Here is a 27,419-nt window from a genome sequence, read left to right as displayed (position 1 = left end):
TAAAAAATGGCAGAGCTAGATAATCCAGAGGCATCCAAACAAACAAAACTACAAGAGCACTGGCACATCTGAAGTCTACATGGAAATCACTACTGCTTTCACTGAAGTGCAAACCAATCCCTTTTCCCTTCCTCCCTCAATTTTGATCAATATTTGTCTAGCATGCAAACTAACATCACCCTCTACTGTCTCATTCCCCCTCTGTTTCTTTAATTGTGACTGCTTAGGCAGACAGCTGTAATTTAATGGTCAGTTGAAGACAATTCCAATCAAAGTGCAACCTGTGTCTGCTCCTGTTTCTTTGGCAGAAGAACTGATCACAATTACGTAACAACAGGGACCATAAAAGCAGCGTTGTTTTTAACTTTATGTAATTGTAGGATTTTCAGTGGTGTACAAGAGTTAAACTCCCATTGGTTTGTGCCAATTCTCCCTGGCACCCACTTGACAGTCCCCTTCACGTTCTTTGAGATCTGCTCCTGCAAATAGAAACAGTGTCTTCCCCCTCGTTATCTAATTTGCAGTTTAATGTTGGTGCTTAAATATCTACTAAAGCAGGTCATGCTTAGTAAAGTGTGGAAATTGTATCTGGCAAGCAAGCTGCTAAAGCAAATGAGGGTTCTGTTCACAAAGCCTAAACACATGCATTTAATCTAACATCTTTAGCTCTGCCTTGTCTTTTCTGACTTGAAAAAAATATCGGGTTTTTTTGCTTCCGGAAAGGAAAGCAACTCCTTTAAAGTACTTTCACATCACAGGCAAGATGTACAGTTTAATCTGTTATTCCTGCATGATTTTCAAATAGATTTACTCATTGTACTGAGGCAAGAAAAATACAAGAGAAACACTTTTAGTTGGGTAATGAGAAATATAGGAATATCAGGTGAATAAAGTTGTAAATTGCAAAGAGGATGGACAAAGACACTGCCAAGACCAACCCCACAGAGATGATTATTATGCCTCCAGTAAAATCAAAGAACATTCTCAATGTGGCCTTGAATAGAAACAAGACTTGGTCATTTGGACGGATCCAGAGCATTCAAATCCCACAGGAGTCTGGCCACTTTCAGAGTGATCTTGTGGAGGCCACTGCTCAGAAGGAGAAAAAATGACCTTATATCCTAAAATGAGGTCACTTCATAGAAGATAGTACAGTCTCATAGTTTTTACACAAATTTTTACATTGCTATCTAAAGCAAATTCTAATAAAAATTATCACTCAGCTTGAAAGAGCTTTACTTAAGTGACATATCTGTGAAGAGACACAAGAACAATGGAAGCAACAACCCACCAGAAAAACCCCATTGCTTTTCTGTGAAAACAGAGTTTCATCTACTGTGTAAAGCAGAGAGAATCTAAACTGAAAGGATTTAGAACTGGGTTTAAGTTTACAGATTAGAGCACAGCAGATCCAAATACGAACAGATACAGCAGACCTGTCTGACAAGACAAGAGATTACCAGCAATAATTCACACCCAAGGGTCACAGCTCTCCATAACTTCATGGGCATTGCTCTGGCTGCCCACACAGAGGGGCTCAGGTGTGTGTCATGGTATCATCACAGTCTTCAAAAATTAAGTTCACTAGTTAATTGCACTGTGAATGAAAAAGGGAGTCACAAGAATCCCAGGATTTATACAATGGTCTTCTGGGAGAATTCCCTATACACATAATGCCCTCCAAGTTAACAGAATAACAAACAGAAATTATTTTCATAAAGTTAGGAAGGAATTTCCATAAAGGTTTTTATTCCTAATCAACTGCCTTTTGTGACCTGAAAAGCAGGGAGGAAAGTCAGCAGCCACAGACCTAGCAATTTGGCCACATACACAGTCAGGGGCTAATCACATAAGGAATACCTCTGCTAATTATGTTCATTATGTAGATAGTAGTTTAAGTGCACACCTATTTCTATTTAGCAACAAACTACTGCCTGAATTTCATAGGGTAAATCCAGTCCTAGTGCAACTGACATACAAGATTGATTTTTATCCAGTAATGTTCTCAGTTACTCATCTAGAGTTTCATTTAGTAGTGAACACTGAATAGAGCTGGCAGTGACTTGGGGTGTCAGATAGAACACTGTGCTCTAAGATTTCATGGGCACTCCAGAAACAGAGGAGCTGCAATACCCCAGTGGCCAAAGCAGGCAGGGCTAAATTAGTATCAGAACAGGGGCAGTCACAGGTACTGGCAGAACCATTTGCACTGGTTCTCTCACAATCACCTGCTGTGATTTCTCCCCATCCCATATTCCCACCCACAGCCAGTCCTGGCATCCAGACCCCCCTCCCTGAACCTCAGACAGTCTGGTGGCTGCTTGGCCACAGCACAGTGACACAGTGAGGCTTCTAGCAGGGTCCACCTGGTAGTTAGTCTGGGCATGAGAGGCATTCTCAGCTAAAGGAAGGATTTTAAACTCCCCTTCAGTACTCCAGGTAAGGTTTAGTCCTTCCTTATTGCTGGGATTTAAGTGGAATGATAATCAACACTGCAAACCCTGAGTTTCTCAAAGGACCAGAGGCACAGATCCTTAATAAGGCCAAGACTTCTTGTATCCTGTGTGTCTGAGGCACCTGCTGGGTTAAGCAACAGGCTCACAAGGGACAGTGACCTCTAAATGTTAGCTTAAGGCTCTTACCTTTGTAAGCTTGTCAAGAGCAGCCAGAAAAAAAAAAAAAAAAAAAAAAGAAAACAAAATACTATTTGAAAAATGCTTACCAAGAGAGCAGCACAAATAGGACCATGGATGATGTAAAGCAGATGAGTATCAGAGCTGATCCAACAACTACAGAAAACAAACAGGAAAAGAAAAAAAAAGGCATTTATTAGCTTTGTTTTTGGTTTCTTCTTTACCTTAAAGAAAATATAAAAGTTTTGTAAAGCAAGCTGAAGCTACTTACTTGTCATTATAATATAAGCTTCTTGCAACAGCATGTATGCAGGCAGGGATCAGTGGAAAACCTGTGGAGAAAAAAGCCAGTATTTTCTTCATTAGTCATGCAGGAATCTTCTGTATTTTCACCTCACCCAAACTATATACCTGCAGAGAAAATAAACTAACACAAAACAATTTAAATTTTCTTTTCTTAGATTTCTTTCTGAGGGCTGTATGAAACGTTATTCCCACTGACTTGCCAACAAGTCCACAGCAAGACACAGGAAAGGCAAAGCAGCTTTTCACTGTTTAGAACATCACAAGTGATCTTCATTAACACAGATGCTGTTCAGGCTGCCGCCTGCAGTAACAGCAAAGAAGGTAATAAAAAAATGGTGGTTGCATGCATGTGCACAGCTTTCACAGTATGACCAGTGGTGAGCATGTTCTCACTGGTATGAGGAGAAAGCATCAACACCTTGCTGTATTTAGAAACCAACCTTGGAATTAGACTCAGGAAATCAAGTCAAATGAAAAAAAAATTAAAAAGAATAAGCAAATAAGTCATCTGGGGCCCTTGACACTCTGGTGGTGCCTGACCTTCAGGAGCTGCTGAGCACCTGTGACCTTCCAGCCACGCCTCAGCTGTGCCTGCAGTGGGACAGTGGCCCAGGTACCGAGTCACACTGAGCTGAGTGTGCCAACGCAGGAAGGCTGCCAGAGCCTTCCCTTCCACTTTGTGAATAAGCCCTTGTGCATTATCTGAAGTGAGCAGGCTTGGCTTGTTGGTTTTGATACCGATAGTACTTGAGCTCTTCAGTTACAGCCATTCTGTGTTTGCTTAGTGAACAATACAGGTCAAATGGAAGTGCTGGAAAAATAAATCCTCGGCCATCTCTAACTCACTTCTGAGCCTCCACCCTCAGCACGGCGAGACTTCTCTGAAAACAAACATTCATTCCTGAATAAACATCTTTGAGGTGAGGAACAATGAATAATTACTTCTTTAGGTCTTTTTTATAATAAGAGACTATTTATTCTATACAAAGGAGGAATCACTTCCTGACTCCAGAGATGCATAATCTCCCTGTCAGCAGAGGTACACACAACTTCCTACATTAATATTTCTAAGCTTGTTAAAACACTACAGACAAAGAACTGGGGTGTGCCACGGTCACCCAAAGCTACAGCTCAGAGAGGCAAAGGTATGGATGTTTGAAGGAGGAAGAGGCTGCATTGACCTGAAAATACACAAGGTGAAATCACATACCCCAGCCAAGAAGGTAATACCACATCAAGTGCTGCTTCTCAGCAAAAACAGCCACCACAATCAGTGTGTGCAGGTAAATGCCTTCACAGAGCATCCAAAAGTAGTTGCATCCCATCAGGTACAGGTAGATGAATTGTGACACTTTGCAGCTAACCTACAGGGAAAAAAAAAAAAAAGCAGAGTATAACATAAATTTTTAATTTGCAGAAATCAGAGCTATATTTGCAAAGTGGAAAAAAATACCACTCGAAATAATGGTTATTCTGTTTTCCACTATAATTGCACATTTATTTACTTTTTAAAATAGAATTTTCATGATATTACAATCCCCTACTTTATGGTGACATAAAACTAATAACTGAGTCTGGATTTTTATTATTCAAACTCGAGGACCCTGAGATCCTCCAGTGTGACAGAATGCTGTTGTGATATTTTGCCTTATTGCAAACCTTGCCACATTTAACCACTCCAAATCCTTAAATTATCTAATAGTAACCCCACAAGAAATGTACTTTGATGTGGGTAATCCCCTCTCAGTTTCCCCCATCACAACATAGAACAACCTCAGAGAACAATCCATGTTTTTAAAATGCTTATAATACTTCCAGTTTTGACCTTCTCAGAACTGCACCCTAGAGACCAAGAGCTTTCAGTAGGTTCTGGAGGAGCCAGGAATTTGTTTGTATTTAGCTTCATTCAAAATATATTCTACAGTTCAAATACCACAATGTAATTTATTGGGAAGTCTAAAATGTGAGGCTGTGAACAAGAAGCAACAACTAACTTGCAGATTTGATCACATTAAATCTTTTTTCCCTCCTTCCAATATTGCTGCCTTTTTGATTGTTCCATTTCTGCCACTTGGCTTAAAACCCAATATTGTTTTACCATTTTCTGCTACCTAACTCACTTGATGATGAAGATTATTAGCAGCTATAGCTATCTCAGGTATGTTTTCCAGCACATTGATGATGGCTTCTAAAGGAGAAAAGGATATTTTCTTTTTACTCGATTCAGCTTCTGGAGTTTTTAAGCAAACTTCTACAGAATTAAGATTTATCTTCCATGTCTAAATAACAATAAAGCCAGAGCTAGGGATTTGTTTATGTACTTTATCTCTAGAATATTGTGTTGCAAAAATAATTTAATCTTATTTTAACTGAAGATGGCCAAGTTAAAGCTGTAAGAAACCAGAAGACAGATCCAAAACACCTCACAAAACCTTTTTTCCTGCCCTTCCTTGGTGAATTCAGCTGTCAGCCTCCCTGACACCATCTAGATTAGGCTTTCCTGCAGTTCTTTGGGGGCAAAAGCCATTCTGTGGAGCTGGGAGAAGGCGTTCAGGTAAGCTCAGTCTCACTTTTCCCATTTCACAGCCTGGCAAGTGCAGTGTCCCAGGCAGCGTGGGACATCTCTGTGCTGTACACAGCATTTCATCAGCTCTGCACTCCCACCTCTGCTGCAGCACTCGAGCCATGCACCCACCAACACCCAGGGCTGCCAAACACACTTCCACTCACTGGGTTCGTGGCAACCAATTCCTGGTTGTTGGCAACGGCCGTCAGGGAAATTATTGTTACAACAGAGTTGCAAACAAAAGAGAAAAACAGATTTTTATGCAGGGTAATCCTTTGGCAGCTCAAGCTCCTGGAAAACAGAAACAAGAACAAATGAGTACATGGGAGGACAGCTATGTGTACTTGGGGACAACTCTGATATTTGGAAATGCTAGAGATCTTGATTTTACTAACAAATCCTACATCAGCCCTTTCTTCAGGTCCAGAGCAAATTTAATACAGCAAAAGGAAGAAAGGAAGTACATTACATCCAATATGCTTAATGTGAAGGACCTGCTTTGTAGTGGCCAGCTGAAAATTATTTAAATGCTGATAATCATTTTCAGAAGATTTACTTTTTTTTGGCTAGTACCTGAAGAATTTTCCAATTACCTATCAGACCTGTGCTTGATGAAGCTGTCTTACCCTGTTTCCGTTTACCCAAATCTGTTCAGATCTTTTGAGGGTAATTCCTGTTACTCATATCCTTGTCATTTTCTTTCCTTCAGCCCAAAGCTAGAGAAATAGCTAAATAAGCAAAATAATGCAAATCTTCCCCTGACTTTTGTGTATAACTAAGTTATAAACAATTGATAGGACATAATTATAAAATCCCTTAAGAACTGCATTTCATTGTGTTAATTTCCAAGGTTTGCTTTTAATCTTGCAATAAAATTAAAGAGAGAATATATTTGGAAGGGCTTAAAAAAAAAAAAACCAAACCAAAATGCAGCTATATCACAGAATGTTGAACTTAGGTACAGCAACTTTCTCTTTTTCTACCATTCTAGAGGAAACAGGAATAACTTAGTGTAATCAAGGAGGGACTGCTGCTCATTCAAGTTTTTCCAGTGAACTCCTGGGTTGCTTCAGAGGCAGCACGGAGTGAAGCCTCTGCTGCAGAGTGGCCACCCCTGCCTGTCTCCAGTTCATGGCCAGAGAGATGCAGTGCAGCTGGCTGAGACCTGGGAATGACTATCTGGGGGAGAAAATCTACACTCACACACATGCCACTGAGAGAGGTCAGAAACACTTTCAAAAAGGCAGCAGGTGGCATGTCTAAACTGTCACCCAAGGGAAAAAAATAAATCAAGTTTTCTCTTCAAATAGCACGCCTGGAAGGAAAGGTAAAGGTGAGACATTGGTGATTCATTTTTAATTTCAGAGGATAGAAGGGAGACCTTTACATTTTTTCAGAGAAATGCAGACATGGAATCTGGAGCAGTATATACTGAAAACTGCTGACAGATGAAACAACAATCAAGGGGACTCAAATGAAAAAAGAACAGCCCCATAAGCCTGGCCATAGGGCAGACCTTGGCTGCATCCCTTGCAGCTCTCACAAGGGCAGTGTACAAAGCACCCACGGCTGCCTGCACTGAGCTCACAGAACTCACTGTGCAAGCCCTGGCACCAAAAACAGGGGAAGGAAAAGGAACCCCCTCTAGAAACCAGTGCTGCCATTTAACAGGCACCTACAGGAAACTTTGGCTGCCACGTGTCATTTGGCTGAAGAAAACACAAAAGAAAAAGTCGCCAAAATATGGAAAACAGGGCTGCATTTGAATTTGAGGAAAGAATATATTCCATTAGGCTCTTTAAGATTTTGAGTCTTGTTTTAATGCCCCAAAAGGATAAAATTTAATTATTATAACATGCAGGGTCTTACATTCTTTGAAAATATATTTTTCTATGGGTTTTTTTCCCCCTGTATGCTTTATATATGAAAAGAGAGACAATGCTAGATTCCAGCGAAGGGCTTTGTGTAAACAAGCCCTGAAAAACTCTGGAATTCTGTCTGCTTATTGTTAAGACTCAAGGCTCAGGCAAGGAAGAGCACGTACAGCTAATGGGGCCATCTCTCCGGGTCATCCCGCAGCTGTTCCTGTTGAATATTCAAACACACCCATCCCCACCCACCTCCACCCATGCATGAAAGGATTGAAAGGATCACCGGACAAGAAACAGAAAGCAAGACTGATGACATTTAAAAACTAAGACTGTTTTTGGTAATAAAAAGATTTTTCCTAAGCTTCCCCACCCTCTATCTTCTGTTATCCTTCCTATAGTTCTTTTTTCTGACTGTTTTTCTTAATGACACAATATCCTTTAATCACTTAATTCTCATGTTTATGATCTAAGTATATTTGAATGACCAGCCCCTCAATTAAACTATATGCAGTAAAATAAAAACAGACTTCCTACTAAATTACTTATTTTCCTTCTTTTTTTTTTTTTTTCCTGACTCCTGTGTATCTTGGGAGTTAGGGGAAAATTAATTTCTCCAAAAGAAAAAAGGGTGACATTTTCAAAAGCCCCTAAGTGGGTTTGAGATCTCAGTTTTTAAGGCATTTCAATACTGCAAAACTCAACCAGCAAGATCCATGTAAGCACCTAAGGGGAATTATCTGTTCAGATGACATTCACTGAGTGACTTAGGTAGCTCTGTCTCCATAACAATCCAATTACCAGTGCTTTGCCCACTCTAACACAGTGCTGCTCTCCTTTGTGAATGCTGTCATGGGATTTGATGTGACACTTGATCAAGAACTCCTTTGTTTCAGGTAGGTTTGCTTGTTTTTTGGTTGTTTTTTTTTTGGCTGCTTTGGTTTTTTTGGGAGGGGTGGGGGCATCTTTGAAACTGTAGCTGCCTTTTTATCCTAAATCACTTTTTCCTAAATTTGAAGTATTCTCTTGCCTCATTTTTCATTCTTTATGAAAACCATACAATTATTTTAACACTTGCATCATGTGCATTATCTCAAGCATGTAGCAATGAGAAAGCAGAGACACTGCACAAAGTTACTTTTATGTCTCACAGATGAGTTTTCAGAGACATTCAGAGTTCCAAGTTTATGACCAATTTCTGTTAAACCAAGAACTCCAATGCACTTGGGGAACACAAATCACAAACTGGACAAGTATTTCCAAGGAGAAAATTTTCTGGAGAAGAAACAAAAATTAAAATGCAAACACAAAATGCAGAAAAATCTTAGTCCTAAAAAATAATTCAAATCCCAAACAGTTGATATTTCCTTTGGGGAAAAGTTCTAGTCAAATCTAAAGGTATCAGGAATCCAGCAAATGTTGTCTGGAAACTGTCAGTTGACTTACAGATTAAATGTTTTGGAAATGACAAATTCAAAGACACCCCCCACAATAGAAAAAAAGAAGTCCACCTGTTAAAGCTATGAATAATTATCCAAGCCTTAGCTGATATATAATACATCCTGGTATTAATTTAGGTCCTTAAATACCCTTCTGCTACTAAAAATACTTTAGAGGAACTGTACATCCCAAGAGAACAGCTTGCAAAGGACTTTCTTTAGCTTCCTTTGAATTTTGTAATTTCCTTTTATATCCCAGCATAACCACAGTCCAGAAAATGTGGTTTGTGGGTCTGGATTCATTCCACATGGTTCTCTGAGGAAGGATAATCCTGCTCCCAGAGAAGAAGAAAATCCCTGGATGGTTAGACAAACATGACACAGGATGGCAGCACAGCAGATCACCTGCTTTTGCACTAAGTGCCACGAGCAAAGATGAAATTACTTTGGTTTTCATATTATGGTATAGAAAAATCATGCTTGACTCTCTGTGAACTTATAAAATCATATCTTACTCCAAATCTTTTTTTTCCCCTGCGTTAAAGCACTTTTCCTGTCACATTAAGTATCTAGTCTGCTAAAATTTGTGACGTTTATTGCAACAGTACTGACCACTTTTATGCAAAATCAAAGTTCTTACAAGGACTCAGAGCCATTTCACACATTGGTTTTGTGAAAGGAAAGTGAATTTGGAAAGGAGAAGCATTGTTTTTACAGATCATACAAAAATAAATTGATTGAAAAACAATTATATGAGTTTTCCTCATGAAACAGGATCAGAAAAAGCTGAAATGTCATCTTGCATTTTCAAAGGAAAGGCTACAAAGTTGAAAGACTCCTGTTTGTTGGAGATTTGCAGAAATGCTGTGGAAGCCTGGGGAATAATGAACAGCTAAAGTGGAAGCACTGCTTTCAGACATGTAACTAAAAAGAACTTTTTTTTTTTTTTAATCAGCTATCAGCTGCCTCCACCTAATCAAAGCCCACAGCACAAGAAAAGCAGCATCCACTGGCAGGGTATCTGCTATTGCTATTTAAATGTCAGGAGGAAATGGAGTGAGGCAGCAGGGTAGGGGAGCAGGAGAGTGTGAGGAGCAGATGTGCAGTGCCAAGGAGAAGGTGTTTATGAAATGATTAAACCAGGCTGACAAGGGCAGCCCAGGCTGGGCACGGCAGCAGCTGGCACAGGGAACAACTCGTCTTTCTCAGCTCTGCCCATGTGGCCACACTCCTGGGTTCACCTTTCCACCAGCCTCAGCAGCTTCTTAGAGAAAAAGAAAAGGAGTCTTTCATAAGGAAGAAAAGTTCACCAAATATGAAGTAATGGGATTAATTTTAAAAGGCCTGTGTATTGTATTATATTATATTATATTATGAGCTGTTGGGAAAGTGGTCATACACTGCTCAGACTTCCTTTCATGAAGGTGACATAACTGTTAGTCAGCAGATGACAAGCCTGTCTTACACAATACTGTGAATCAAAAAATGGGATTATTTTTACTATTTCCATTTCTACTGTAGCTCTTAGCCCTACTTCCCTTACAGTTGTCATATTTTGTGAGTACCACTTTGGAATGTTACTGTACCTATCAAATGTCACCACTATTTTGGTTTCCACTTGATCTTTAGTTCAGCTGATGCTTGGCATAACACAGGATCACAGAACATCCAGGCTTGGAAGAGACCCACCAGGATTATTGCGTCCAATTCCCAGTATCCACACTGCAATTTATCACTGAAGAAATCCAGCCATCACAAACCCAAAATGAACAAACATTTTCCCATTTCCTATTTTTAATATATTCTACAGGTTTTGGGTTGCAGGTTTTGGGTTGCAGGTTTTTTTTAGATTCCTGAGAAAAGAAATTTCCATTTTTGTTACAATATGAAGTCCAATGGCAAACCTATATACTGGCTTTCTTCACCTTCCTGCTCCATCTAATTTTATTTGGATGGCTGGTGTTCCAAAGCACTGAAACCAGGATTAGGGCAAACACTGGGATTTGATGAAGGATTTTAAATATACTTACTTAAAATAAAAGAATATGCCAAGAGAAATCAGAAGTGATGCAATTGAAAGCCCGTGTCCAATGATGGCCAAGTAATACAAGTTCAGAGCAGTCTGCAAAACAAAGCCAAGTGATTCAGACTGAGCTACTGCTGATAAATCACATATTTATACCCCTCTTCTTGCAGTTAGAGTGACTATAATACTAATAAGGGAAGAAAAACAAAACAAAACAAAACCATTTCAGGTAATGATGGAACAAGTCCAGAATCCTGCCAAACATCATCCTATTAAAATCTCTCTCCATAGGAAATGCAGCAGATTAATTGAAGTAATCACTAAAATTCACCTCTTACCAGCTAAAACACCAAGTTTCCAATATACAGTGCTTTGGTTTTTTTCCTGTGTATTTGTCTAAGTCTGCCTGAGTTCTGTACTGGGTGCATTGCTGTCTGAGGCTTGATTCCTCTCTTAAAGCACGTGCCTACTGTATGAATTTATGTAATTTTTTCTCCACAGATTTTTTTTTTTCTCAGCATTTAAAGATACTTCCTTCAAAGTGAGCTATGAATATGGTACTGGAAATTCAATTTTTATTGACAATTTCAGGAAGGGCATGAAAGAAAAATGATAATGACTCAAAAATAGTGAAGACTATTATGTAAAATAGTAATAATTATGCTTCAATATTATGTTATGTTAAATAAGCCTACTGCCAATTATGGAATTATGAAAATCTGGATAGATACAAAAGGTAAAAAAAGGAACTGATGATTTAATATTTGGAATATGTTCATGTTATCATTAATTCTTGTACCTAATATATTAATTAACTGATTACTTTTATCAGAAAGTAACAAATCTTTGCTTTCAGTCATGGAGTCTCTTGCAAAAAACCTTTGCTGCATTAAATGTAAGGTTATCATTTGGCACACAAGGAAATGAAGATTTTCAAGTTGAACCTTATACTCTCACAATAAAGACAAGTATTTGGGTTCTATAGGGAGAGTTAGAGCAAACATCCAAATACTTACATACTGCAAACTCTGTGTGTGCCCTGAACTTATCATTCCAAGTTAGGGCAGAGTAATTGCAGCTTGTTACATATACCATATACTGACTTTTGAGATTAAAAAGAAAAAAAAGATAAAAAGATTACAGGTAAAGATTTAAGTAGGTTGTAAGATGACACAAAGGGGACTTGATGTGTGTTAGAAATTTTCAAATTACATTTTTTTTAAATGAGATAGCTTCCTTAAAAAAAAAAAAAATCAATGCAATAGGTATAAATTGAATTTATTTTGAAATTTGGCAAGTGAAAAATTTTAAGGTGAGAAAAATCAAGCATTACCCCAAATGCTAAAATTTGAGATGTAGAAATGACAACAGGCATTCTATGAGAGGTCCATATCCTGTTATCGCCCCCTCACTCAGTGGCCAGCCTGGGCAGAGGTGCATTTTAAGGATCTAGAGGTTGCTCCACAATTTAGAACAGGCACCAAAGCGTGGTGCAGCAGGGAGCAGTGCTGAGGGCAGCAGCAGAGAGAATTAACAGTGCAGGAGAGCCCCAGGCACTGAGTGCAGTGTCCCACCCACTGCCAGGCACAGCGGGGAGACCACGCTGCTCAGCAGAGCAGCACACAAGTGCAGCAAGGCTTTCTTTGGAGCTCTTATTCCATACAGTGCCTTACTTCAGATTTGTGACAGAGTGTAAATATGCTGGCAAAGCAGCCTGAGGGAAACTACCTCATTATTAATAAAGAGGGATTCCCATAGATCTGCTCTTTCTGAATAATATCCTCCATTCCCAGCCAGATATTCACAAGAACCAATGGATTATGACAATTCTGCTAATAGAATTAAACTGCCATTAGCAAAATCAAAGTCTCATGCTTTGAGAAAAAGCAATAATAAAGTGCCTTATCATCTGTAACCATCTTTTGGCCAATATGGTTTTTAGGTAAGGCATTCAAAAGCAATGGTTTCAGGCAGTTGGATACTATTACAGGTCAGATTTCTTGACATAGTCTGCTACTACTGAGCCCTTCAACATGAGGTCTAAATTAATTTACATCCTGTCCTGGTCTGTGGTTTGTATTCCTGGTTCTTGAGAATTTACAGTCTCCATTTACTGTTTGTTCCCATGACTGAATGTTTCATAAACATAAGAAATATTAGTGGACACAGAGCTGGGGAATGGGGCAAAATATGCAATTATGCCACATATCACATATCAATTAACTCTAAGAAGTCATTTAGATATTTTGTTTTTCTTTTTCTAACTCTTTTAATGGATGGGCATGTTCAAGATAAACTGAAGTCTGTAAAAAGAGCATCTATACATAGACCCGCACAAGTACAGAGCCTACTTTTGATACATAGAAACTTGTAAAGATTCTCAGGTCAGTTTCTTGACATGGGTACCATGCACACATTCTTCTCCTACCTTCACCTTTTCATGTGTATAGATATTGCACTGGGTGTAGTTTGTCCAGGTCCTGTTGCTTTCTGGGTGTCTGAACCAATTTCCATTTGGATCACAGATCTTTGTAACTTTTTCTGAATCAAAGTTGATGGAATGAAAAACAATAGAAGAAAAGTGAAAGAAAAACACAACAGTCAGCACTGAAATTCTCTTTCCTCACGCCAAATATTTAATAAAGATTGGCAAACAATTGACAGCTTTATTAATATGACTAGAGAGACTTTGCTTGTTACTATGAATTCTGAGAAACTTGAGGCCGTTGCTTTTGCTTGGCAAGGGCAACCGATGATGTGATTTTCCTTAAGAAAACAAATAGATCTTCCCTGTCCAATCCATTAAATATCAAAATACATGGAACTAGCTCTTAGGGAAGTACCAGATGAAGTGACAAGAATATTTAAATGTCTTGCTTAACATCCAAGATGGAAACCGAAGCCTAACATCCTACCACTATAAATTAGTATTGGACAGGCAGGAAAACATAAATAGCAAAACTGCTCAAGAAACAAACTGAAAAATTGCTGGAAACACAATGATTTCCATCATCAAAAAGAGGCATGACAAGACCCTGGGAAATACAAAGAAATCCATGACATTTTCTACATGCTCACAAAGCTTAACCCACGGAAACAGATAATTATTCAAAGTGGGAGACGCTCTATGTCAACCTCAACTGTTAAATTAAGGTAAAGGAGTAAGTCATATTTCTGCTTGTCTGTCAGAAAAGCTGATCTCTAAGAGGAAAAAAGTGTGATCTAACTTCAATTCCTGCTCCCTAATCTACAGAATTCCTCAGGGATGCATTTCAGAAAAGAAAACAAGTAACTTGTCAGTTTTCTATGTGAAAAAAAGAAAATGCAAATAATGAGTCTTGAGTTTCTGAAATCCTGAGGCACTAATGATTTGAGTGAGGCAAACAAGAGACATCAAGCCCCCAGACTCTCATTTCAGTGAGAAATAGGCTGATGTAGAATCAATGCACTCATACCTGATGGGTTGAAATCCTGAAAGTAGTCAGGACAACGCTGCACCGACACGGTTCCAGCAGCAACATCACTCCAGCACAACCAGCCATCCCAGGTCCTGTTGCAGTAAGGACCTGCAAACAGAGAGAGACCTGGGAATAAAATAACTCCTGCTTCAAAATAGTCTTTCAAAGGTAAGATGTAGGACTGGGTAAGGTAGGTGTGCAGCAATGGGGAAAAAAAGAGAAAAGATTTAGCAGTGGTTAATTAAAACTTCACTTAACAGAGACAGTTCCTTATACATACATTTCTTTGAACACATTTCAAAATCTTTTCTCCTTTACCTTGAAATGGCCTACATCTATAACTGGCAAACCTCAGATCTAGAACATGGTGGGCAAAATCCCCTAAATCAATTCATACTCAATAGTGTACCTTAAGCAAAGACCCTCACTCTTTCAAAGATGGCTTTACTGAATTTATTTCTATTTTGGATGCACACCAAGCCTGTACATATGTTTGCTCACTCACAGAAAACATGGTGGTATCCCAGAAGCCACAAGAAATCCTGGCTGGGAGGCTGCAGCAGCCACTGTGGACAAACATTTCCCTAAGTGCCCCAGGAACAGGGAATCCAGTGTCCCTCAAGAGCCTGTTCCAATGTCTCATTGCTCACACACATTCCAACATCTAAATAATCCTCCCTTGAGAATGAGCTGGCATTTTACAAACAGCTTCTTTCCCAAAAGGCACACAGAATGACTCTGTGCCTCCCTACAGATTTCAAGATGTTTTTATTATCTCACTTTGGTTTTCTTTTAAAGGCTGATTAATGTCCCCATCTCAAAGGCTTCAGCTCTCAAATGTCATGTAATTCCTCCTCATCTGAAGATTTTCCAATTTGTGCCTGTCCTTCTGAAGCTGTGAAGCCCCCTTATGCTGAGGGCATGAGCTTACACTGCCATACTTTATTTCTGACATCCAGGCACTCCAAAGAATCATTTCAGAAGAGAAAAATCTCTTTGTAGAAGAACACAATCACCTTTCCTTGCCTCAAAAGCCACTCAGCATTTACAGAAGCTCCCAAGTGAATACAGCAACAAGTGGAGTGGCTGAGGCCAGCTCTGTGTGACTTATCAGGAAAAGCAGCAATGACACCAGCACAACCCTCAGAGAAGGGAAACTGTGGATTGAGATGCTTCAAATTTTTAAAGGCAGATGTGACCAGGCAGACAGAGGTATAAAAAGAGCTTGAAATGGCATAAGGTAGTAAGATTAATTAGTAGTAATTTTTTAATATACATATCTACTTCAATTGATATTTTCTTAGTTCATCAGAAAGAAAAGCTTTCTATTACATCTGAAGTGGTGCTATGGGCAGATAGTATAACATATTACTTCATGCATCCCAAAGTGATGGTTATAAAAAATTGGGAAAATATTGTTACAACCTGAGAAATAACTGCTAGCAAGATAAAAAATTAATATAACTACAGGACCCTGAATTACTGTAATAATATCTGTTGACCACTTGCATTAGTAAAACCTCATGAGAAAGCAATCTCTACCTTCTTTCTTGTGAATAGGGTCTTGCATAATCTTCTGGTAGCATTCATACTGTGCTGTCATTATTTTATTCCGTGTAACACTCAGCTGGGCTAAGTCCATTGTGGAGTTCTGGTGTCCCTCAGCTGGAGAAGCAGTGGCAAAAAACTGAGAGGAAAAACACTTATTTTAGCAAACTACAAGTACAAGCTCCAACATGAACTTTTTCAACATCAATCTTTTCAAATATTGCACTTTACATATAATTTTACTGAAAGAGAGTGATCTTCCAATCTTATTACTGGCAATATGATTTTATGTTTTTCTGGCAATTCTTACTACTGAAGATAAGATGTTGACAAACATCTTCAGTAAAGAAGATTTAAACTTCTCCTGAATGAGCATTGGGTAGGAACAATTGGCAAGATTTGTAAATAAGAATGGCAACATGCATAGAAAGCACTGAGACAGTCAGAACCATAGGAACAGCTTTTTATAAAACCCAGTGAAATATATCAAAGTTTAGTGTAAAAGACATTTCAGTCAGGCCTAAAATGATCCTTTACAAAAAAAGACCTTCCATATATTTTATGCACTGAAGCATTTAGCTTGTCTAGAGTTATTTGGTTTCTCTGCAATCTGGTGAACCATAAAGTCAACCCTCAGAATAGAGAATGTTATTCAAAAGACAAGACATACACTGATCATAATTAAAATTGAAAATGAAAACATATTAGGAAAGTTAATCTTGACCAAAAGCTGAACCTTTTAAGTGCATTTTTAATAGTAATTAAATATTCTGTGGGAAGCTACTAAGCTTCACAGAAAAGCAAAGCTGCAGATTGAAATACTGTCCCACTTTTGTACAAGGGATGAAATGAAAAGTTCTGAGGATGCCTCTGGATCTCAGTTGTCTCCTCCTCCTCTTCCTGGGGTCTGCAAGGCACTGCCTCTGTGTCACTTGTCCACCACTACTGTTCTGAGCCAGCAGAGAATATGCTGGATTCAGCAGAGGTAAAAACTATTTCTGCTCCTTTGCCAAAGGAATTTAACAGATAACAGAAGATAGACAAAGATCCTCTTGTGCAGAAGCTACATTTGAACACAAGATTAGCTCTTTCTGTGCTTCCATATTAATAATTTCTATGGTACTCTGCACAGGGTTGTACTGGAAGTGATTTTAAAAATTCATAAGACTCACCATAGTAACCAATAAGAAGAGCAGCAAAAATGTGATCCAGATTTTTGTCATTTTCATATCTAGTGCAGTCAATCTTATGTTGTAGCTGAATGAACTCAAACTGCAATGGAAAAAAAAAAAACAGAAAAAAATTAGGAATTAATGAAAACCAACACTGATAAAATACTTTCATATTTTACTTCTGAACTAAAATAAATTGATGGAGGTGCTCTCCATTTCTATGCACACAGTGATGCCATGTGACATACACAGGGATGCACCAAAACAAGGCACTGGGTTCCTCAGCACGGAGTTCCAGCAGCAGGATTTTCCTGCTCTGCTGCCTCCACTGCCTCAACCAACAGTGCAGAGGGTTTGTACCCTGGCACAAGCCCACAGCAAACAGCCCCAGACACAAACTGCACTCTGGCATCTCTGCCCTTGGGAGGCACAGCCAACTGCAGGTCGGTTCCCTCAAACACACTCAGACTTTCAAACACACACATTTATTTCCCATTTTCTTCAGACCTCCTGATATTTAATTTTGCCACTTCTGGAATGACTGATCTAGTGAGAAGCCACTTCATCCTGAACTTCCAGCTTTGCAAGGATGATAGTAGCAATCTTATCTTCAGTAGCAAGAATTCATTGTGAGCTGTAAAATAGTTTCTGTATAGAATCTGTAGTTTCTTTATCTGTCATTGGAAGAAAACACAAATACGCAAGCCAACTATAACCACCTTACACTGCAGATTCTTCTTGGAATTAATTCTTGAATTGAAAAATTCACCCAAATCATAAAATATACACAATTATTTATGAAGCACATAGACCATCTAGCTAGTGTAACCCTGCTGTGACAGCTGCCTCTGGAAGGAAGGGAAATGTCAAAGAGTTTGTCTTTTAATATTTCAGTGTCCTGAGGTATCCTGAGAAGATCACAAAGCTGAGCCTGGAACTGAGATAAGAGTTTTTCTTCTGATTGCATCATGGCAAACGACCTCTGCATACTCAGTTATTACAACTAAACCACACTTCAAAAATCCAAGTATCTCACTGCAGCAGCATTAATGAAGCTATTTCCAGCTAAAATAAAAGCAATAACATGTGTATGAGTTTAGCTCCCTGGTACAGATGAATTCACTCCAGCTCTCACACTGTGATTTAAGACACAATCTTTGCATACCCAAAATCCCCACCCAGCTCAGAGATCCCACTGGCAGAGAATCCAGAGGGCTGTGGGTGCTGTGCCACACACAGACCTGCATCCTGAGCCAAGCCACCTTCCCCCTCACATCAGCCCTGCTCTCAGCTCTGGGAGTTTTCTCTTCCAGCAGTGATGTGCTGTGAGAGAATGGGGGATAACAAACAATTGCCTGTACACTGGCAGGCAGAGATTATGGCACAAAAAGCTCATTTCATCCATGTCTCAGTCACAAAAAGCAAACATTCAACATCAAACTTTTCTGCTTTTACGCTGGGACTGGCTCCTCCTAATACAGCTGTAGTACAATGAACTTGTAGGACATATTAACTACTAAATATGAAATCACTGCTGCAAAGACAAGAAATATATTGTAAAATCAGCTGTGCCTATTTAACCCAGACTAAAGTTGTACCCATAACCTTCCTTCTATTTTTGCCAGTGGCATGCAATCCTGGAGCACTGCTGCAAATTATACAGGTGAGGCTCTGAAATTCAAATCTGAAGGATCTTAAAACACTTAGAGAGGAATACCAATTAGCACATATGAAATATATCCTTGGTTTGAGCTACTATTGCCTGGAATATCCACATGTTTAGAACTAAAATGAATAGATAACTTTAAAGATCTTGATCTGCTAGCTAAAGAAAAATTTAAATACCTTTGTGCAGTGACTAAGGCTTGACTAAAACCAGATATCTAAGATATATTTAAATTAACAGAAGGGCAAGATGAGTTCAATTCTGCATGACAACCAGGGGCAAGTGTGATTAATTCAAACTTATCACATGTTTCATTCATTTACAGCTGTGTCTGTTTTCCTAGGGGAAAAAACCCTGACCTTCTAAGGAGATTTGAATTAATAACTTACTGTAAAGTTATTCAATAATATTTTCACTCCCAAGTATGACAAAGCACATCTGTGCAGGGTTAAAACCCACACATGATGCACACAGGACAAGCTAAGAGATGAACCAAGCAGAACATAGCAACCACAATTTAGTGTATGTTTTTCTATATGTGTATACAAGAGTTCAAAATAATTTTCTCTACAATAGTTCCAAAAATCCTTATGCTAAAACAAACGTTGCATGAAAAATTTAAAATGCATGTTTGTATATTGCTCTCACTTAGCCTTGCTTATTTTAATTTATCTAGAAGATACAACATCATATAAACAAAGACAGAAATTATCTGCTTTGATTCAGAGTCCAAGTTTGTTTCTGTTTCACAACATCAAAAGTCATCCCTTAACTCAGTTCCTTTAATGGTCCAACTCTTTTTATGCCTAGTAGTTTTGTAGACATTTCCTATCAACTGCTCCAGTATCTGCTGCTAAATTATTAAGTCTTCCCAGGAGATAAAATGTTAAGTCAAGCCTATAATGCACTCTATGCTTTTCACTCCTTTCTCTCAGTTGCTAGAATATAGAGAGAAACAAACCCCAACAACCTCCTTTTTCTAAACATCACTACACATGGACTTAATTATAAAATGCAGGATGAAGGTCATTCAGATGCCTCTTTGGACTGCAGGAAAGCATTTCTTGCATCACTACATGAATTCATTCACTCAACATTTATTCCAGTTAGTCTGGACAAGACCTTTCCAAGGAAAATTAAGAACTTTCTTAGGGATGGACAGCAATATATTCCATTGACTGAGGCAGCAAGCCAGTACAGCTAAGAAAGTCAGGCTGCTTTTATTAATCATCTGCTCTGATGAGATACAAACCAAAATTAATTCTCTGGAAGTTCTTTCCCTCTCAAAGCTGGGAGGTATTAGGCACAGAAGAAATTAATAGTGAAAAGAGACCATTCTTAGGTTTTCTTAAATTATGATGCTTCCCAAGTTGTTCTGCTATTGTAAATCTAATTAAATCCATCATGGGGCAGAGAAAAGAACTGTATTGGTTTGAGATTAATCTGAGTGTCTTGAATGAATCCCCTGACTCCACTCTGACAGTGGAAATCTGCACAAATGCCAGTAGGGCTGGGATTCCCATGGCAGGTGCTGACTGACACTGAGGTGGTACAGACAACAGCCTTCTGGCTGAAGCATTTTCCCACTAAAAGGGAACATCAGAGAGAAAGGGATGGGGAGTTGTAACAGTAGATCAGACCTTCCAGATCTTTGAAATACAATTTTTATTTCTAGTGCATGTTTGTGCATTTAGTGAAGACTGGGATAACTTAAAACAAAACAAAACAACAACAAAAAAGGAGCTGCCAGTAATGATACTCCCAAGACCTACGTTGTATTTGTCACTGGTAGCAGTGACACCTACTGAACAACAAGGAATTAAAAAGGAATTGCAAGCTGGACTTAGCTAAAATAGTCACTGGTATAGCTTTAACAGATGTTCCCATTTCTCTTCCTCCTGCTTTCTCTCAGAGCCATCCTGCCTCATCAGCTGTTTCTACTTTTAACTTTTCCCCATCCTCCCTGGAGTAAGTGGCACCCTTGCTGAGCTCCAGACACTTCCCATTTCAACCATACATTAAAAGGGTTAAAAAAAGCAGTCATTAAAAAAAAAAAAAATCATTTTTTGAACTTGAAAACCACATTTTGTAAAAAAACAAAAAAACACAGGCAGCTTCCACCTCAGGCAGCTCTCAAATCTGACTTCAAGTGAGAATGCAACTCCGTGGGACTGGGACAGGAGGGAGAGCCTACTTGTGGCACTGCAGGCCCATCCATAAATGCCCAAACATTTTTCACTAGTTTTTTTGGTTTTTTTTTTAATTTGCACAGAAGGCAACAAAATAGCCATTCCCAATGACAACAAAGAGAAAGCCACAAAACTTGTGCAGGGTAAATTATATAGCTGGCAGTGTACTGTAACCTTGTAACACTGGACTTAAACAATGTTTAAGCATACAGATATATAACCTTCATCTGAAAATGGGGTCAGAATGGGTATTTTTTTGACACCTTGCTACTTCTGGTTCTTTTTTGAGGGAGGCATACCACTTGAAGTATTTAAAACCTCAGGAAGTGTTTGGTTGTTTCAGCCCAATATAAAGGCAAAACCAACAAGTTGAAAAATGCCCAATACTTTTCCAAGTGTCCCTAATTTGAATTTCTGTTCAAGCTGAACTGTTAATAAAAAACTCCCCCAAGCCAACAAAACTAGTAGCCTCAAATGGAATTACAGATAGAGCCTCCACCTGTATCTTCACTCACATAAATTTTCTGGGAAATATTTCTCCGTCTAAAAGGGCTTCCACACTTACATTAGAGAACAATGCAAAGCAGTTTGGAAATCTTCCTATTTGGGTAATCTGCCTTTTTTATGAGGGAATAATTTCTGCCAGGATTTGAACAAACTGCTCAATGGTATCCCATAATTACCGCTGGATGTGTGGGAATTACTCCATTCTCTTGATAATTATGCAGCTTGAAAGTAAAGGTACATAAAATACAACATTCTCATAAACCACAAACATTCTCTCTCTACCTTTCTTTCTTGCAGGAAAGAAGTTGTGGCACAATGGTATTTAGTGTCTTCTTGAGGATTAAAAGAAATAAAGAGACACAGTGGCATATCCCAGTTGATCCCTGAATTATTCTACAGCACCTTCCTTGTGCAGGTGGTAGCTCAGCTCAGCAGGAGAAAGTCCTTGCTGTTTGACTCCTGGGCCATGAGCTCTGCTGGTCTCATGGCACAGGTCTGTGCAAGTAGGAAATTTGGAGTGCCTCACTGGGATGTTTTACATCTTGCATACTCTTTATCAGCACACTTTTTGCTTTTGTTTTTGCATGGCTCTGGCTTCGTGTCAGAGGCCTGGAGATTGCAGAACCATCTGCGTATGAGATTACACAGATTAAATTACTCCTGGGTGCTTCTTCCCATGAATAGCTTTTGGCAACCATTCAGATAAGTTTTGTCACCTGCACCCAACAGAAATTACTAGCAGTAGTTGGCAACACTCGTGGCCAGTTCCAATAACACCTAAAGTTGCAAGAATCTATGACAGAGTGATAGTGGTGTTAGTTTTCCTCTATTTTCTAACATTTTTTTGAGCAATTCACAAGTGTGGATGACATTGCAAGTTATTCTGAGGAGGCCCAGTTAAAATCCAAACTAATAAAAAAAAAAATTGAGCAAAAAGTGGCACCACAACAGAGCTCTCCAAATAAGATTTTGGAGGAAGGAACGTCTACAAGGTTTTTCCCCTGGCATATTCTGCAATTTCTACCCTTGGTTAACATTACTCCTCTCCACACAGCTGACTGCAGAGCAGATTTTTTGTGGTTTTGTCCATCACACCAATTTTGGCTTTTTAAAACGGGATTTCCACTGATAAAAATGGTAAGAGTATTTTCTCCTTGATTTCACATTGAAAAGTCTTCTCTTGGCCCTTGTGCTTTCCCTTCTATCCCTATAAATTGTGAAGGCTCTGTCCCTCCTCAAAGATGAGCTTCCTACTGACTTCAGGACACAGGAGGCCAGGAGTACAGGTGGTGCAAAGCCACGTGGAAGCATGGCAAGGACTCAGTGAGGGTCACAGCTACAACTCAGCAGGGTGTCTAGCCCTGCCAAGGAAATGCAGCCTAGGAATTTTAAAAATATGGAAGTAAAATTATTTGTCTCTCCTGAGGAACTCATTAAAGGAAGGCAAGAGAGATTCTGGCAAAATAAAATCTTTACCAAGAGACTGCTGAGGTTTACTGTCAAGAGATGCAACTGTGATTTCCAACAGTTTATAGTTCTTAATGCCTCCAGAGCTCCCAGTGAGTGCTATTTGACTACTATTGTGTAAGCACACTGTCATGCTTATTTTACAAGCTTAACCCTTTTTCACCCCATAGCCCAAACCCAGCTGTATCTTGATGCCTAAAATCCATCGGCACAGCTAACATATGCTACCAGGCATAACTCAGCATGTTCACTTCAGAGTTCTGTGAGCCACAGCACTGAAATTCCACAGAAATCACTCAAGCACAAAACAACTTTAAAGAGAGGCTGCTCTGCTGAATGAAATCATCTGTAAAAACCTACTATTAAACATCCCAGAAACAATTATTAACAGAAAGGAAGATGGTGGCAGACTAGTGAATGATTAAATTAATGGATCAACATGATTTAGTTTTGGTACTTCCCTTTAATTTTTTTTAGCTCTATTATATTACTATTATAATATAATAATTTAAAAATGGGTTGAAGTATATCCAAGCAAACTTCCCTGAAATTCTACTTCTTCCAAAACAACTGCTGTGAAGTTCCATGGATGTTCCAATTAAAATGCTGTTTTAAATAAAAGGGAATAGCTCATTAGTTCTTTTCCATAAATTTCATGCTTTTAACAAGCTGGAGAGCTCCCACCTTGTCACTAGGTATATCAGTGCTGTTACCTAGATGCATTTATATATGGATGATACTCTTAGCCATAGGATTTAATTTTAGGCAGTCCTGGCAGGAGCAGAGAGATGCACTCAGTGAGCCTCATGGTCCCTTTCAACTTCAGAAATCCTACAATATATGTGAAAAATACAGTATAGTCCTCCAAAGAAAATTTCTCCAACTTCCAGAAAAACTACTTCTGTTTTGAATTAAAGCAAAGAGTATGAATTTATGAATTCATCAAATAGACCTTAGGACTTGTGTAACACCCCTTGTTGAGATGCTGAAGTGGGTTTTTTTCCCACCCACTGCTGTTTAAAAGCTGCAGAGTGTACTGCTGCTCTGTGTGCCCATTTCAGGCTGTGTTTTTTTTAATTTGAATGACTCTGTTTGATGCTGTTTACCAAGTAATGACTCAAAAGACATCCAAAGGTTTCCTTGCAAAAATGTTTACGACATGAAGTAATTTTCTCAACTGGCTGAGTTTTAAAAGATTTTTTTTTTGTTATTTCTTCATTGACAGATGCTAATTTTACAAGAACAGTATTTCCACAGTTCAAAGACTTTTTTCAAGGTCACAACAAGGCAATAGGAAAATGGGTTAAGCAAAATGTACCAGGACTTTCTTTTGGTTTTTTTCAGTGTACCACTCAGGCTTTTTCTCACTGGCCCCAGCCCAGTTTGGCAGCTGATCATATCCTATGAAACTTACAGGTTTTACACCAGTTTCCTTTAGATTCACATTTAGAATCCAAATTTAGAATTATAGAATTTAGAAGTGGGAATTTAGAATTTAGAAGTCTGACTATTTATGCAAAAATATATTAAGTTCTAAATAAAGCGATAAAGTTTCAAAATCTGATTTTTTAATGCAATTGTTAATGTTCAGGTGGACAGTGGCATGACACAGCTCAGAGCAGGATGGAGAAGGAGCAGGTGGCCAGGAAAGGGAACTGCTTTTGCCAGGATAAACAAAGAGCTGGTGCAGCCACTGCATCAGAACCGGTGTCCCAACTTTGGGTTCACCTTTGGTCAATGACTTGACCAGAACTGATGAACAAAGTGCAGCAATCAACTCTTCATGGAAATGTCAGAAGCACTATAAGTCTTCTGATTTTGTGTTGCATTTCTTTCTTTTACTTAAAAAGCACCCCAAACAACAGCAACTAAATAAAATCCCAACAGCAGGACAGAGAACTAAAATATCCACAAGGCAGCTTTCACTGGCAGTCATTTTAGTCTGGCTAAGGATGAAATTTCAGATGGAAAGGTCATGCCAAATATTTGCATTTTCTCTCATTAGATATTTCTGCATTTACAAGTCCAAAAAACTTCAGGTAAATTTACGGCAGCTTTAGAAAAATTCAGTTTGGTGTACTTATTTAAAACAAAATAACCTTTATTAGATCAACCTAAGTCACCACAGTTCAGAACATTTCCTCTTAAATTTAAAATTTCACATGCCAGAAGTCAAAAGTGCAAGCTCTGGAATATTTCACCCTTTGAATATTAGATAATACATGTTGTACTGTGCTAAATTATCAAAACTACTAATCCATCCTGTAGAAAAGCCAAGAACAAGCAGCAGCCTAAACCAACCTTTTGCATTCTAGTGGTCTGCAGCTTGCCTCTTTTGTTTTAATTAGCTACAGATATTCCTCATCTTTCCTATGTTTTTGCATCTGCTGCATTACTAAAATGGCATTTTAACAGCAAATGGTTTAAGCTGGACTCACACAGGGCTGTAGAAGAGTCTCTGAGACTCAAGAAAGGTAAGCCAGAGGTAGTTATCTCAACAGTATGGAAGGAAATTACCTTCTGTATTTTTTCTATATCTGCATATTGGTATATGCACCTGCTGAGGTCCCTACAGACAGAGAGCCTGTGCTCAGAACAGAGGAGGGCAAAGGCTTGGGAATGACCTCCCGTGGAAGAAAATCATGGATGCACATACTCAAAGGGCAGACTAAGAACACAACAACATCAAAGCTTTTCTCTTTATGTTCATAACCAGAGCCTTCCTTTTTATCATATATACAGGGAGCTGTCTCTCCCTTTCTCTTCAGAGTAGCTGCAAAAACCATCTTAAGGCAGCCATAGATTAGGCAGTGATAGAAGGTTTTCCCATCCTCTGCCCTCATTTCCTTCTGAGATATTGCTAAAGCAAATGGTATTTTGCATTAACATTATTTTCTGTCAATCTGAGTTAATATCAGCTTAGCCAGCCTGAGGAGAGTATTACCCATAGTGGTTTCTAAGTCTTCTAAATGGGAATTACCTTCAGCTCCATCCACACCCTGCCACACCCACAGGAATATGGACATAAGCAAACCTCTGACACCAGTGGGAACCTCCAGGAGAAAAAAACACTTTGCTAGAGATGTTGTCAGTTTAAAAGTCAATCACAGGACCAGGGCAATTAACTAACCAGTTTAACAAAATGAGATCCTTGGAACAGATGCAAACTGCTACCCAGTAGCTGCAGTAACTCCTCTCAATATTTCTCATTCTGATCTGGACACAGAGGCCAAAAATAACTGGCACCAGTATAAATAAACTTGAAAGTCTCAGCTTGTTTTGTTACATACATACAATCCCCCAAAGAGCACTTATGACTGTTTGGGCAGGCAATGCCATTTTCGACCACCTAGAACATATTTGAGTGTTGATTTTTATGAACTATCATTGTCAATGTGCAGTTACTTTTAAAAGAGTACTTTTTTTTTTTTTTTTTACCTGAGCTCAGTCTTTTAGTCTAAGTAGAAATCTTTAGCATTAACTGAGATAATATATTTTCTGAAATACCACTTAGGTAAAATTTCTTTCACCTGGAATTGTATATAATCCGTAACTGAAAGTAAGAAGCTAAGCCTTTTCTAATTTTCAAATTTGTACAGAAATTGCATCTGGAAGCCTTAATAACTTACGTTTTGAAATACTAGAGAGTAACAATGCTGGAAACTGGGCAGGCACAAGCCTATATGCTTCAGCTGATACCCTGTTCCATTTTCACGCTGTTAACAGAGAAGGGATCCCGTGCCACTGAAAAAATCCAGCCTGCAGAGCTTCTGCTGCCGTGCAAAGCTTGAGCCAGCAGGAGCAGTGGCAGGGGGAGATGCCAGCTGGGCTGGCACACAGCCTGAAAGCCACACGACATCTGAGGGGAGCAGAGCCCACCCTGCGGTGCCCAGAGCCCTCAGCTGAGCACGCTGCCCTGCGTGCCCCAGCACATCTGTGCCCCACAGGCAGGGCAGAGGCAGCATCCCAGAGCAGCACCCATCCCATCCCTCTGCTCCTGCGCTGTCGCAGGCGCTGCCAGCTGCGATCTGTAGGAAGCAGTGTGAATGTTTCCATGAATTCAGTTGAAGATCATATGCTCAGGGTGTGGCCGTGGGAAAGACCAGTGTATCTTACACACGGTCCCTAAAGTCCAATTAGCGCTCCTTTAATTGCAAACAGACTTTTCCACATCCTTTTGCAGGATCCCGCCCTCTCTTACCTGAATGAAAACCAAAATAAAATGTTGTGGACGTTAAAAATGTTACATAAATCAGACACAAAAATGTCTGCCTTGATAAACTCGAGTCTCACTTGGACAAGAAGATGAAATACTACATATCAAATGTAATAAAACATTACAAGCACTCTAGCTACAGCAGAGGAACGTGCATCAAGCACAGCTATTCTGGTCATGAATTGCATACAAATTTTACTTGCACATAAATTTATAGATTTAAGCACATTTTCTGCTTTCCAAATGTAATATTAACAATAATATAAAAGGCAGGAAATGTGATGGAAAATCTCAGTTTTAAGCTTGTCTAAATTGCAAGCAAGTGAAAATTTTCCCTGCAAGCATGGAAAATATTATA

The 27,419-nt window shown here is 39.0% G+C and overlaps 1 protein-coding gene across 3 annotated transcripts in view; it reads right to left on the bottom strand.

Annotated features, from left to right (window-relative positions):
* CALCRL (calcitonin receptor like receptor) overlaps window positions 1-27,419 on the bottom strand; it is a 63,254-nt gene that overhangs the window by 13,447 nt on the left and 22,388 nt on the right. For 2 of the 3 annotated variants that reach the window (XM_077785154.1, XM_021540938.3), the window contains exons 2-10: window positions 17,017-17,116; window positions 15,839-15,983; window positions 14,294-14,404; window positions 13,267-13,379; window positions 10,843-10,934; window positions 5,670-5,796; window positions 4,150-4,303; window positions 2,905-2,965; window positions 2,723-2,789 (exon numbers count right to left, since the gene is read on the bottom strand). In XM_077785154.1, the coding sequence (XP_077641280.1) occupies window positions 2,723-2,789; window positions 2,905-2,965; window positions 4,150-4,303; window positions 5,670-5,796; window positions 10,843-10,934; window positions 13,267-13,379; window positions 14,294-14,404; window positions 15,839-15,983; window positions 17,017-17,073 (927 nt within the window). In that variant the 5' untranslated portion in view covers window positions 17,074-17,116. Of the gene's footprint in view, window positions 1-2,722; window positions 2,790-2,904; window positions 2,966-4,149; window positions 4,304-5,669; window positions 5,797-10,842; window positions 10,935-13,266; window positions 13,380-14,293; window positions 14,405-15,838; window positions 15,984-17,016; window positions 17,117-26,474; window positions 26,482-27,419 lie in introns of those variants that run through there. The other variant, XM_021540939.2, reaches the window with a different exon arrangement.

Source organism: Lonchura striata, chromosome 8 (assembly GCF_046129695.1).
Source record: "Lonchura striata isolate bLonStr1 chromosome 8, bLonStr1.mat, whole genome shotgun sequence".
NCBI classification, from domain to species: Eukaryota; Metazoa; Chordata; class Aves; order Passeriformes; family Estrildidae; genus Lonchura; species Lonchura striata.
This window is presented reverse-complemented; position numbering and strand designations above follow the sequence as displayed.